The sequence below is a fragment of the Sinocyclocheilus rhinocerous genome, unplaced genomic scaffold, assembly GCF_001515625.1.
Source record: "Sinocyclocheilus rhinocerous isolate Xijiao unplaced genomic scaffold, SAMN03320098_v1.1 scaffold216, whole genome shotgun sequence".
NCBI classification, from domain to species: Eukaryota; Metazoa; Chordata; class Actinopteri; order Cypriniformes; family Cyprinidae; genus Sinocyclocheilus; species Sinocyclocheilus rhinocerous.
In genome coordinates this window covers 95,853-110,089 of record NW_015661078.1, presented here as the reverse complement: position 1 = coordinate 110,089, position 14,237 = coordinate 95,853, and the positions used below count along the sequence as shown (strand labels likewise).

General features: G+C 37.0%; 2 protein-coding genes across 2 annotated transcripts in view; both read left to right on the top strand.

The window, feature by feature from the left end:
* Window positions 1-1,577, top strand: part of LOC107726228 (dual specificity protein kinase Ttk-like) — a 12,247-nt gene extending 10,670 nt beyond the window's left edge. Inside the window, exons 22-23 of the mRNA XM_016535751.1 lie at window positions 228-313; window positions 903-1,577. Coding sequence (XP_016391237.1) covers window positions 228-313; window positions 903-986 — 170 coding nt within the window. The 3' untranslated portion in view covers window positions 987-1,577. The remainder of the gene's footprint in view (window positions 1-227; window positions 314-902) is intronic.
* A 735-nt stretch (window positions 1,578-2,312) lies between these two features.
* Window positions 2,313-14,237, top strand: part of LOC107726253 (2-oxoisovalerate dehydrogenase subunit beta, mitochondrial) — a 76,990-nt gene continuing 65,065 nt past the window's right edge. The window contains exons 1-4 of the mRNA XM_016535783.1: window positions 2,313-2,558; window positions 3,612-3,689; window positions 3,784-3,852; window positions 12,063-12,196. Of these exons, the coding sequence (XP_016391269.1) occupies window positions 2,366-2,558; window positions 3,612-3,689; window positions 3,784-3,852; window positions 12,063-12,196 (474 nt within the window). The 5' untranslated portion in view covers window positions 2,313-2,365. The remainder of the gene's footprint in view (window positions 2,559-3,611; window positions 3,690-3,783; window positions 3,853-12,062; window positions 12,197-14,237) is intronic.

Below are 14,237 nucleotides of genomic sequence, written 5' to 3'. Positions count from 1 at the left end.
TTTTTTTTTTTTTTTTTGACTATATATCAATAATTTTAAATGCATTTCTTAAGAATGCTATTTATTTCTTTATATGTAAAACTTTAGTGTACCTTTGAAAAAAAAAAAAAAAAATTTTTTTTAAAGCAATGTTAACTAAATTTCTTGTATCTGATTACTCAACATGCATAAAGCAGATTCTGGCTGTTTTAATATGGTGATGATTGTTATATCACCGTCACTTCCAGCAGAAGCGTGTGCCGGTGATTTAAAGAAGATTCTCAATGAACTGGCGGCTCTTCAGTCTCCCAACAGCATCGCCAGAGCTGCTAGTGTAAGTGATGATCAGTCCATCATTCGTCCCGAAACACCATCATACAGCACTGTGTGTATGATACCGCTGGACCATTTATAAACAAGAAGAAATTATAAAATAAAAACAATCAAAATAAAACACTTACTAAGGAAGTATAGCGGATTACTTGCAAAAAAAATGATATAAATATCAGTCATCACTCTATATCTCCAATAATGTGTCTTAGTAAGATGAGATTGAAATGATCCAAACATATAATGCAATGCAATCCAGTGATGATTGAGAGATGAAGAAATAAACGCTCCTCAAAAGATCCTGAGGATCAGATTTGAGACTCTAAAACATGATTGATGGAGAATCAAGTAAAGCTGAGCTGCTTCAGTCCAGTAAGTGTTCATCTGGAAATATTACTACAGTTATTCTGACATTTACTTGATCAAAATCAGTAAAGATCTGACAACAGAAAGACACGTGAAGCTCCAGCTGAAGCTGGACGTTTCTACAATTACACTAAAAGTGCTTTTACTTGATAAAAAAACCTCTGAACTATCAATCAGTTCAACTTATCAATCAACTTTTTAACCATCTTTCTCTATTACTGCTGCAGAACCTGGCCAAGATGTGCAACAGCGGGAGGAAGTTAGATGTTTCTGAATGTGTGAAAACGTCCAGTCAGACGCTGTGGAAATGACGAGGATGGAGATGATGAAGCCTGCAGGACTCAAAACCACTGTTCCTAAACGCACATTAAACAAGCTGTCAGTCAAAACCGCTTTCACTAGCTGCCATCGTGCTTAACACTTCCCTCGAGACGCGGTAAACACATTCATGTTTGTTGTCCGTTTCTTCCTAACTGTTTCTGATTGTATTTGACTACATGATGTGAGCTAAGAAAGTGTACATGACAAATAAACACACCTTGTCAGGTATATATTTCAAATGTAGTATTCTTTTGTTACATATAATGCTGTTTTCTTGGAAGTATGCAAAATGACATGTTTTCACGGCCATCTCATTATTCAGTGTGTTTATTGTCTTGATACCATTTCGTCAGAATGCATGATTACTTTTCTGTGTTCGTCAATGGATTAAAATACTTTCTACATTTTGCATTTATAGAATATTCTTGAAGGCTCCCCCTTGAATATTCCACCAAAACAAATCCCACCAAAAATTATCTCCCTTCCTGTGTGATGGCATCAAGGAATTGACTTTGGTTTAAGATACTAAAAAAAATTGTGGGCACCAAAACCATAATAACTGAAAAAAATATTCTCTCCCAAAAATGTGCTGTTTGAAACATTTTAGTTTGTGATATTGTGATTAAAGAAAACTAACAAACATGTTTGCATGTGTAATATTTTATAATATATTAGCACATATGCATTAGTTTACCCAAAAATGAAAATTCTCTCATCATTTACTCACCCTCCACTTGTTCCAAACCTGTACGAGTTTCTTTCTTCTGTTGAACACACAAGAAGATACTTCGAAGAATGTTGATTGACTTTCATAGTAGGAAAAAAAAATACAGTGGAAGTCAATGGCTGCCATCAGCTGTCTGGTTACCAACATTCTTCAAAATAACTTCTTTTGTGTTCAACAGAAGAAAGAAACCCATACAGGTTTGGAACAAGTGGAGGGTGGGTAAATAACGACAGATTTAATTTTTAGGCGAACTATCCCTTTAAGGGGTTAAATAGAATGACTCAGGCAACAAATAAACGTGATTTTTAAAATAAAGCCAAATATTCTTGATTTACTTGTCAAGTAATTTCGTGAATTGTGATATTCCAAGCTCAAATTATGTTTAATAAACTTACGATAAACCAGATAAAACGATTAGAACATTATGGCTGTGTCTCAAAACCTAGTGAGCGTCCTACCTAGACAGCGTTTTCTTCCATAACTCTTCACTGCGCTCTAGGTTGAAACCATAGGTTGAAACACGGCCCGTTTGTGACGTACGCTGTCAATCAAAACTCCTCCCACTCGTCCAGCCAATCAGAGCGGCGCTTGTCCATGTGAGCGCTGACGTCAGAGCGCTTGTCCTGCTAGGTTTCCAGCGCAATGGCGGCGACGCGGCTGTTTCTGAGAGCTTCACCCGTTAAGTCTTCGTTAACCGGGTTAACCGGTGGCGTGCGCAGCAGTTTGGGGTTAACTCTGCTTAAACGGTCCCCTGACTGCACAGCCGAGCCGAAAGCGCAGAGGAGACATGCAGCGCACTTCACCTATCACCCTGACCCTGCGCCTACTCAGTACGGTAAATGCCCTTGTTTACACTTTACAGTGGAGCTGCAGAACAGGAAAGAAGGACTCGCTATTAAATAATATTCATAATACGTAAGCCTGGCTTTGCTGTGGTGTCAGTCTTGCTCTCAAATACACACTGACTGAGTTGTGTCATTATGCACAAATGAATAAATACAGTGCTTGTTAGGATGAATCAAAATCTCATTTAATTCTGACTATATAACAAACTCACACCGCAGCTAAATATATGACGGCAAAATTAATGTCATACAAGTAATTTCAAACAGTGACCACAATGGTACTTGACATGTAACTTATGAGGTGATTGGGTTAGTTTGCTAAAGTGGAATGAGCACATTATTTCATAGAGGCTGGATGGGGAAAAATAAGATATAAAAATAAATAAACTATTTTATGAAAATACTAATTAGACATTTTTTGACAGTTCCCTTTATTAAAACAGTTAAAACAATATCTTAAGTCATACTTGTATGTCATATTCATATTATATGAGTACGGTATCCATAATTGCACACATACATGCATAATCGCTGCATATCATTATAATATAAATTATTGTATTTTGTTACAAATTTTCCACATAACATGTCAATGAGTAGAACATTAATGCATTGTAATGCTGCCGTATTACTTTTTATTTTTAAATTATAGTTTCATTAAGTAAGGTGCTAAGGTGTAAAATGTCAAAATTATGCCAATAATGCATAATCAGCATGCACACATTTGCATATCATGCTGTTTAAAAACCAAAATGACACAATCAACATCTCTGTGGTTGGTAATTTTCAGGCCTTTTTGCTAAATGATTATTTGTGTAAACCTGTCTTATGCTGCCTAATGTCTGTTTCCTGAGGTTCACTTATAATGTTAGTAATATATATATTTTTCAGTGCATATAAACCGACAATACCTGTATTACCAATGCATCTGAAAACAAAACGCAAAACCACAAACCCTCCTCTGACGTTTACTAGCAGCGAAATAGAAGAATAGGTGTTTATAGCTGACTCTTGCTGTACGATTGACTTGAGTGTCTCTGCAGGCCCCACACAGAAGATGAATTTATTCCAGTCTGTGACCAGTGCCTTGGACAACACGCTCGCCGGCGATCCCACCGCAGGTACGAGAGCAGCTTAACCTCTCATTTCAGTGTGTAACTGAGGGTCTTGAGTGCATCAGCTGGTGCGATATATTAACACCTCTGTCTCCTGCAGTGATTTTCGGTGAAGATGTGGCGTTTGGTGGGGTGTTTCGATGCACAGTCGGCCTCAGAGATAAATACGGTGAGTTTTCATGCTCCTAGGACACATGAGGTGAAGTGTGCTCACCTGCGTGTTGTGTGCGCTCACACTAGATGGCAGCACAGTTCCTGCCTGAAGACTGAGTTTAGAATGAAATACCTGCTTACTATTCACTGTGTACTGCATACTTCAAACATAAGCAGTACACGGTAAATTGTAAGCAAGCTAAGTGTGAGTGGTGACCGTTATCAGCTGGGAAATATAAATGTTAAATGTTTCGAAATTTAAATTTGAAATTGGTTTTGTGTAACAATGTTCTATTTTTGTGAGAATGATCAAATGGGGAGTCAAAAAGAGATAAAAAATAGGGTTATTTATTAAATAAAACTACAACTCAAACCATAAACAACGTTTCCATTACCTGAAAAAAAAAAACATTCCAGCTATTATAGTTCTCATTAAGTACTGAGATAATTAAAACTAAATAAAAACTAAATCTTATTATAAACTATATAGACCAAATTTAAATAAACTAATAAAAACGACAAAAAAAATTACTAAACCTTTAATTAAAATGAAAATGACAACAGAAAATATAAAAATAAAATCGTGTGTGTGTGTGTGTGTGAGTGTGAGTGAGTGTGAGAGAGAGTGTGTGTGTGTGTGTGTGAGTGTGTGTGTGAGTGTGAGTGTGTGTGTGAGTGAGTGTGAGTGTGTGTGAGTGTGTGTGTGTGAGTGTGTGTGAGAGTGTGTGTGATAATAAAATAAAATATTATCAAAAGCTATAATCAGTGATGCTAAAATAACAGTGCCTGTGATCACTTTGTTCATCACACTGGAAATGTAAAGTTAGGTTGAGTGCAGTGCATTGTGGGATGCAGTAATTCATGCAGTGTGTCTGTTGTATTCTGCACATTTGGCCATTTAGTGTCTGTCTGGATGTAATTAGTTGCTAGTATGTTAATCGGTCATATTAAGAGGTGTTCAAGTGTGTTTGCATTTGCTGCTAAAACTTTAAAGCTGCATAAATCAGCATGAACTTAACCTTGAGGTCAGATCTTGTCCTGTATCTAAATAAAGGAACTAAATAAAACAAATAACACTAAACTTGTATATTTTCTTGTACAATTTGTATATTATTAATTTAAGCAAACATCAAAGAATGAATGATTTGCTGGAAAAAGCATGTGACTCTTTGGCTTTATTATATGGTAAAAACTTGAGTTCTTAAGCACAAATAACTGTAGATCAGTCCAGAACATTGGCTTTGTTTGAGCCAGTCTTCATTAGACACTGATTCAACTCTGATTGAATGATGGCAGGAACTGCTTTCAGGTGTTTCTCTAACATTTCTCTTTAGTTAAGGTTGGAACTATGACTTAGCCCTTACTAATCATTACATTTCTTCTGCTTTAATCGTTCACTGGTGAACCGCTCATGTGTTCAGAGTCATTGTCTTGATGCAGGACCCAGTTAAAGCTTTTGGACCATTTTTTTTTCTGATAGAAAGTAATAGTTTTATTCAGCACGGATGCATTAAATTGATCAAAAGTGACAGTAAAGACATTTATAATGTTAGAAAAGATTTCTATTTCAAATAAATGCTGTTCTTTTGAACTTTCTAGTCATCTGTAATTTATTTCTGTGATGCGCAGCTGTATTTTCAGCATCATTACTCCAGTCTTCAGTGTCACATGATCTTCAGAAATCATTCTAATATGCTGATTTGAAAAAAAAAATAAATAAATAAATGGATGCTTTTATTCATAACGGATGCATTAAATTGATTAAAAGTGACCTATTAAAAGTCGCATTTATTTCAAATAAATGCTGTTCTTTTGAACTTTCTAGTCATCAAAGAATCCTGATAATAATAATCATGTTTCTTGAGCTGCAAATCAGCATATTAGAATGATTTCTGAAGATCATGTGACACTGAAGACTGGAGTAATGATGCTGAAAATACAGCTGCGCATCACAGAAATACATTACAGTTTAACAGATATTCACATAGAAATCACTTATTTTCACTGTTTTTACTGTATTTTTGATCAAATAAATGCAGGCTTCGTGATCAGAAGAGATTTCTTTCAACCTCAAACTATATACAGTATATAACTTGTATTTAAAAATATATATTTTTTTATAATATTTTAAATATTAGAAAAGTTTCCCTTTATCACTATATTCACCAAGGGGTTAATGAGATGATTCTGATAACACATCAATAAATACAATGTGTTTACTGTATATACTGTTTAAATATTAAGTTGTTGTCTTGCATCTTGAATCCGGTCAGTTCTAATGTTTCATCTAAAAACACATCTGACTTGTTTAATATAGAAACAACTTTGAAACGGGTTATTTTTTTATTTAATTTTTTTGTAACCAGCTTGTTTTCTAATCTGGTGTGATATGCACATGACATTTTGATAATTTGCATTTTCCTCTGAATATTCATGCACAAATTGCTCTGTTAAAGCTCCTCTAAACCAAATTTAATATGTGCTTTCAGTAGAACATCATAATGTTTGTGCATTTGCGCTCTTTGCCATTCATTTTGTTGCACTTCATCAATTATGCAAGAGTAAATGAAGTAGATTCAGATTGAACAGAACACCCTCTACAGTTTTCACAAGCCATAAATAGTTAAATTATGCGGCCGCAGAGAGTCAGGAAAGAGGAGGAAAACAGACATTATGGTAATGATTAAAAAACAAGACATCTGCTGTTTGCCACTCGTTTTGGAAAGAAGCGCTATATATAGAGACACTCTGTGATGTTTTGAAATAAACACAGATCCGCGACTCCAATATGACTCCCGCCGCGTGGGTGCCTTTTGTTTGCTATTGACGTCAGAGGTGTTGACCTTTGAGAGGGATCATTATTTTCCGTGCAGTCTCGTTAGACGGGAACGGGGTTTTCGTGGCACTCATTTGAGAGAGTCTCTGCACGGTGCGGATGCAGGTCAACATGTGAAAGACTGACGCACACGCGGCCGTAATACAGTGCCACCGCTGACCGTCTGAACACGCAGCTCCTTCTGTCTGCTTTAAATTGCTTTCTGTGAAGTGGATTGTGGACTGCGGCCGGTAAACACTGTATTATCTCTGAAATGCCCATCAGCTGCTTGTTGAATGCATTCCTTATTCAACAAAGAAGCTTTTTTATTTCGAGGATGGTGATTTGTGAGTCGACTAAAACTTTGAAATGACCAGCAAATTCCTTTTCTTTTGCATTATTTAAAGGATCGTTTCAGGTTTAAAATTAGAAAGAATCATTTGTGACCCCGGAGCACAAAAGCAGTCTTAAGTCTAGTTGTATCTCGACCAAATATTGTTCTATACAAACAAACCATACATCAATGGAAAGCTATTTATTCAGCTTTCAGATGATGTATACATCTCAATTTTAAAAAATTGACCCTTATGACTGGTTTTGTGGTCCAGGTTCACATTTTGACTTGTTTCTCGGTTTGTAGAAACAAGCAAATCATGTTTGCAATGGAGGTTTATGGGCCAAGACGTTCTGGAGGGTTTAAAAGCAGAAATGTGCACCTTGTATTTTTGTTAGAGTGCTTATTTTGTATGCAAATCTGTTATTCTGCAGTCGTTAAGTCTAAATCGTCCTTCTGCATTCTCGGTGGATGTGCATGTTAAGCCTGCTTTAAGATAATACCTTGACAGATTGTACAATAAATTGTAGCCAAGATGTCTAGCCACAATTCAGCGTTGTCAGCGGGTCGTACACTGGATGTTAGGGGTGGGAATCTTTAGGCACCTCACAATGCGATCCTACTCCAATTCTGCGAATCACGATCCGGTTCCAAAATGATTCTTCAGCTACTACTTTTTTTTTTTTTTTTAATTAATAGGTTTACCAACTTTGAATATAAAATTTATTTGTGTGTTTTCATTAAATTACATATGTAAGTACTTTTTAAAATAATTACAAATTAACTCCCCGCCAGCGTTAAAGGAGACATCGGATGCCCATTTTCCACAAGTTGGTATGATTCTTTAGGGTCTTCATGAAATGTCTGCAACATGCTTTGGTTAAAATTCCTCAGCGGTCGTGTAAAACAACACCCTTTTTACCCTGTCAAAAACAGCTCTGTACACAGCGACTCATTTCGGTGCATGTCTCTTTAAATGCTAATGAGCTACTGCTCCCCCCGCCCCTCTCTTCAGTGGAAGAGGAAAGGCGATTTGCAAATAATCATAAGAAATATAAAGTGTGGGACTGACTTCTTCTGGAGGTGCAGCTGGATCATGAACAGTGGGTACTGATCCATCCTTGAGTTTGAACTTTTTAGTTTTGAATTGTCCCTCGTTCAGAAAGCAGTCTAGAGTAAAATGATTTGCACAAACATAAACGCATTTATGTAGATTGGGGGGCGCATTCCCTTCAAAAACAAAAGTAATCCACTGTGTCTTCAGCAGCTCAGATGTCGGGAGTAAATGACGACTGCTATGTTCATTCTTACATCCAACAACAGAACACCTCAATCGCTTAGGAGCCATTCTTGTCTACATCTGCTGCGGCGTCGAAACGATGAAGGACTGTTTACAGCTCACTCAGGGCGGGTCTATGCTAAAACAGCAGTGTCCGTCAACAGTCGTGGGAGGGGCCTGTGCAAAGTGAAGTCACTTTGTCCAGATTCTTTGAACGGCTCGCTCTGAGAAAGTGCTTATGATTTGTGGGGATTTAAATTCAAACACCATGTAAAAGTGAATTTTGCGTCCGATGTCCCCTTTAAAAAAAAAAACGCCAGCATTTTTGATCATTTTCACAAATTCTTCATGGCCCCCAGAATATTTTGTTGTATGAATATTTGAACATGCAATATGTCAAAAGAAAGAACAGAGTCTCTGCTTTTAAACAAACAAACACAACCCATTTTATTCTAGCTTCATGAATTCTTTTTTATCAACACTTAAATGTGGGCAAGTTTCATAAAAAAAATAAAAAATTAAGCTCCTGAACAAAAGGCTGAGAAGACCGCATTTTTGTCAAAGACAACATCCAGATCAGATTCAGAGCAATAATCCAGACACAGATGGAGTGGATCACTACTTCAACACTGCAAAGCTTCACAGTCCTAAACCACTTCCTGCGTCATCATTTCATTCGCTAACGTTAGGCAGTTTTGATTTATATGCTGTTTAATGCTTGATCGCCACATTATTTTACATGCATCTGCTTGCATACATGATCTCTTGTTATGCTTCTTCACTTCTTCTTGATCCAGAGATTCAGTACTCTTTTAGAAGATGCGTAATAGCGCCTCCTACTGTATAACAGTGAAAACACTGGCAGGGAAAGAGTTAATAATAAATCAAAACAATTGTATGTTAAGAATTATAACTAACTATAGCTGCAAAACATACAAGCAAATATAAACTATATATTACTGATAGCATCATAGACCGCAGCAGATCCAAATGAAGTTCTTAGCAATGCATATTACTAATCAAAAATTAAGTTTTGATATATTTACAGTAGGAAATTTACAGAATATCTTCATGGAACATGATCTTTACTTAATATCCTAATGATTTTTGGCATAAAAGAAAAATCAATAATTTTGACCCATACAATGTATTGTTGGCTATTGCTACAAATATACCCCAGCGACTTAAGACTGCTTTTGTGCTCCAGGGTCACATTCTTATTCAGTGTTGTGTGTGTGTGTGTGTGTGTGTGTGTGTTTGGCAGTAAGCAGAATACGGCTGTTTCTAGCACACACAAGTGCCATCTATATTATTGTTTTTCTCTAAATAAAGCATAGACTTCATTCAAGCCACCAAAAGACAAATGTGCTGAAAAATCTTCCAGTCTGGGTCATTATGTGCATTAACCATCGTGCATATTCATTACCGTGATATATCGCATTACCGAATACCGGCACAAGTCTAACCACAATTTGAGGCACTTAACAACAATTGTTGCAGCACTTCTCGTCCAGTACAAGACACCTTCTATTGTCTTATGCATCAAAGAAACAAGCACGCAGCCATCTTTAGAATTCTGTCTTTGATCCTTCGTTTTTTGGAGTAGCTCTATTGCATCGCTGTTGAGGAGTAATTAGCTGGTGAAGTGGATTTACTTATTGTCGAGTTAATGAAAGTTATCATGAGCATTGTAATGTTTGAAAGGGATGTCATAACAAATGTCAGTAGACCGGGAAGATTTTAAAATGAGCGGTTCATTCATAAATTGGTACGAGCTTACCTTCTCACTCTGGAAATACAAACGGAAGACAGAAGACAACGAGCGCAGCGCTGAAAAGAGGCGGAGCTACAAAAGGACTACAAGAGTGCAAAACTGCCAGAACTTAAGATTCATCACAAAATGTCACGCTAAGTTGTCAGAGGCTCACAATTTTACTTTACGACAACTGAAATCCTTTATGCGCTTAGAAATAAAGGTGTTTTCACAGTCATGCCTTAGAAGAACCATCTGGGGTTCCCCGAAGAACCTTTCAGTGATCATTTCTTGAAACAGGGTTGTCCAAGCCTGCTTCTGGAGGGCCATTTTCCTGCAGAGTTTAGCTCCAACCCCAATCAAACACACCTAAACCAGCTAATCAAGGTCTTCAGACTCACTAGAAACGTCCAGACAAGTGTGTTAGGGTGGGTTGGAGCTAAACTCTGCAGGACGTTGAGCCTCCAGGAGCAGGATTGGACACCCCTGTCTTAAACAAGCCATTATTTCTTAGTGTAAAAACATTTTAATAATCTAAAGAAAGAACCTTTTTCCACTGTAAAGAATCTTTTTTTGTGGAATGGAAAGGTGCCCTGAATGTTAAAGGTTCTTCATGGATAGGGTGACCATACGTGCCATTTTTACAGGACACGTCCTGGCCAGGATTTCTATATTTGGCTTTGTTTTCCTGTTTTCATACTTGCTGAAGGTAATGATCGAAAAGTAGCTTGACCAATAACGTGCAGGCATTGTACATAATCGACCAATCGTGGCGCGTGAGAAGGTGGGATCTACAGAGAACGGTCGAAGCGATGCAAAAACACGTACAGATTAGATGTGTTCGTTCATTCGACTTGAAGCAGCGCTGCGCAGGCCGATCGTTGTATGACATCAAAGTACCGCGAGAGCGACTCGAAAGCATAAGGATCCGTCTGCTCTCTATAGCTCTCAAGGATGTCATACACAGATCGGTCTGCGCAGCGCAAACAGCCAAAACCTGGATATTTTAGGCAATGTAGAAATCCTGGCCAGGACGTGTCCAATAAAAATGGCACGTTTGGCCACCCTATTCATGGAACCATCGATGCCAATAAAGAACCTTTTTATTTTTAAGAGTGAAGGATCCCAGAAATTAGTCTCCGATGGCAAAATCATGGCCAAAATCATACAGTGTGCAATGAATCATGATAGCTTGCCACTTTGACATTATAACTTTATTACTGTGAAATGCAACTTTGGCTTGTTTTCATAAACTGTGAAAGGAGTCAGTGATTTTGTGGTAATCGGCAGCATGTGTCCATTGAGGTGAACTTGAGTTGTGCCCAGAACAATCCGTTAACTGCTTTTACTCTGTGTAGTGTAGAAAGAGTTTCATGCGTGATTTCACAGAAGCGTCACGTCTTTAGTTATTCTTTATGTGTTAGTGAAGCTTCAGTGGAAGAGACGTTCATGTGCTCTGGTATGAATGAAAATAACTGTCCGCTGTAAATATAGAGACTATTTCATGTGGTTCTTTACTGCGTTAAAGGGGAGACAGAAAACAGACTTTGTTTTTGTGTTTTCCTGATCTTGTGTATGTTTACCCTGTTTTGTTTTGTAATGTAATTCAATTATGAAAAAAAAATTTTGCGGCAGGTTTTATGGAAAGCACGCACGTGATGGAGATTTACCGCTGATTACAGAACCGGCTTTCTGACAAGATGCGCGTTAAATATCGCATGCGATTTATCGTGCAGCCCTAGTTTGAGGTTAATGCTTCATAACATAAAAACTATAAAAAATATTAACAAATATTAAAAGCACACGGTCTGTTGAAGCATCATGGCAGTCATCAAAACTTCAGCTGCAGCTGCATCACGGCCCATGTTTGCGTTTGTGTGCAAATGACTTGTAACTGACATCTTGTCTCATATGGGCTTGTTAGGAGCTTGTTTTGGATGAGCATGTCAGATTTGGTACCTGTTGTGAAGATGCTGATTAAAAACATGCTCATTTAGACTGATTTGAGTGCAGAGTTGATTGACATTTACCTGTTCTCTCCTCAGGTAAGGACCGTGTTTTTAACACCCCGCTGTGTGAGCAAGGCATTGTGGGTTTTGGGATCGGCGCAGCTGTGGCGGGAGCCACCGCTATTGCAGAGATTCAGTTTGCCGACTACATTTACCCAGCGTTTGATCAGGTGAGTCTTTTTTTTAAATAAACTTTGTCCTGGATATTTATTATAATTAAATAGTGTTAGTTCACCCAGAAATAAAAAAAATGTCATCACCTACTTGTTCCAAACATGTATTTCAAAACCCATTTTATTTTAATTCATCTCAGAAATAGAAATGAAAGTATTTTTAATGAAACCTAAGAGATTTCTGTTTTTCCACTGAAAGGCTATTACAACTAATATCCCAAATTCCGTTTTATTTTTTTCCCAAATTCCGTTTTAATTATTCTAGATTCTTTTTTTTTTTCCACAAATTTTTCTGGACTCCTTTTTAATGGTTAAAATAAGTTTTATTAACCAAAAATCATGTCTAATTCATTAAAATCATGAAACTGAGGTGTAATTTTTCTCACCTTATGCTTTATTGTGACCAAATTCTGTGTTTTAGCATGTCTAATTATTTGAATTAATAAAAACATTTTATTTATTCAAATTTATTCTAACAATGGCCTTATGAAATGCTTTTTTTTTTTTCAGAAATTCTGTGTTGTGTATTTAATTTATTCTGGTTATCAAATGAAGGCATAATACATTAATTTAATTTACTTTTTAATTAATGAAAATTAAACAAACTTTATTTTTTGGCAAGAAAAGAGGATTTACTATTAAAATTAAAACATGGAAGAAATATTGTGTGATTATTCCTTAAAAAAATAAAGTTTTAATTTTAGTAGTAGTAGTAATATTACGTACGTCCTACTGCTCAATACTAATATATTTCTGACACAATGTCTTAAAGTTAAACAGAACTTTTATTTTGATTGGTTGCCGTGAATACCTTTGAATTTCTGTGTGTATATGATATGATCAGTGTTGGGAAGGTTACTTTGGAAATTGAATAGATTACAAGTTACCCTATTTAAAATGTAATAAGTAGTGTAACTATTTCAATTACTTTATTAAACACCAAACACCAAAAATTTGATGCATCAGAAAGTTCATGAAGACATTGTAAACATAATCCATACGAATCAAGACATTTAATCCAAGTCTCCTGTAGAGACACGATCACTTTATGTGATTTTGCAGAATTAATTTAGGCTTTTATTCACATAAAAACATTGATCAGCGCACTTGCATAGAGCATAAGCATGCATGTTTGATTTATCTTGTTAGGGTCCTAGCCCCTAGGGGGCGCAGTGTCCTATTGTTTTTCTAAGGATTATTCTTGTTATTCTTTATTATTATTTTTCGTCAAGGTTTTTGGGGCTTTTGGGGCTCAAAAACTGTTGAAAATTGGCACACATCTTGGAATCTGTGGCAATTCAAGCCTAGCAGAGACTGGTACACGGGCATGGCAGAGGGGCTCTACAGCGCCCCCTGGAATCCGGTGGTCCTTATCTCATGCATACTTGCACATATACATATGAAACTCCGTACACATATAGATCTCATCGAGTAGGGTTGGGTATCGATTGAGTTTTTTACGATACGATGACTGTATGGTATGCCACATGCACTGTAATGTTTTATATTAAATATTACATTTTCAAATAAAAAATAGCAACATGATCGTTTTATAAAGTATGCGTTCATATGTGTTGAGGGCTAGATTTTCGCCCGAGGAAACAGCTGTGGTGTGATGAGGGGTGAACGCAGCGAAAACTTTACAGTAGATGGGAAACCGATTGCTCCCTCGTGACCTTCTGTAAACTGTATTTATGACAGAGAACTGCACATATACAGATATTATAACAATCTATCGATAAACACACACCTTGTGTCCTCTGTTTCTGTTTGAGTCCGTTCGCGCTGCGCCGCTGCGGGTCTGCGGATTGAAGAGCGTGCTGAAAGACGGAGAGGAGACGAAGTCTGCCGCCGTTTTCATATGAAATTTAAAGGGGACTGACTCTGAGGCGATCACGAATTTGTGTACAGTTTATGGAGCTAATCGCTATAGCCCCGCTAAAAATTGCCTACCGACGCCCATGCTTCTTACGTCTATTTTGGAGAACCAGGACAAATATTTAAATCGATCGCTCAGGCATTTAAGTGGCACCGAAAT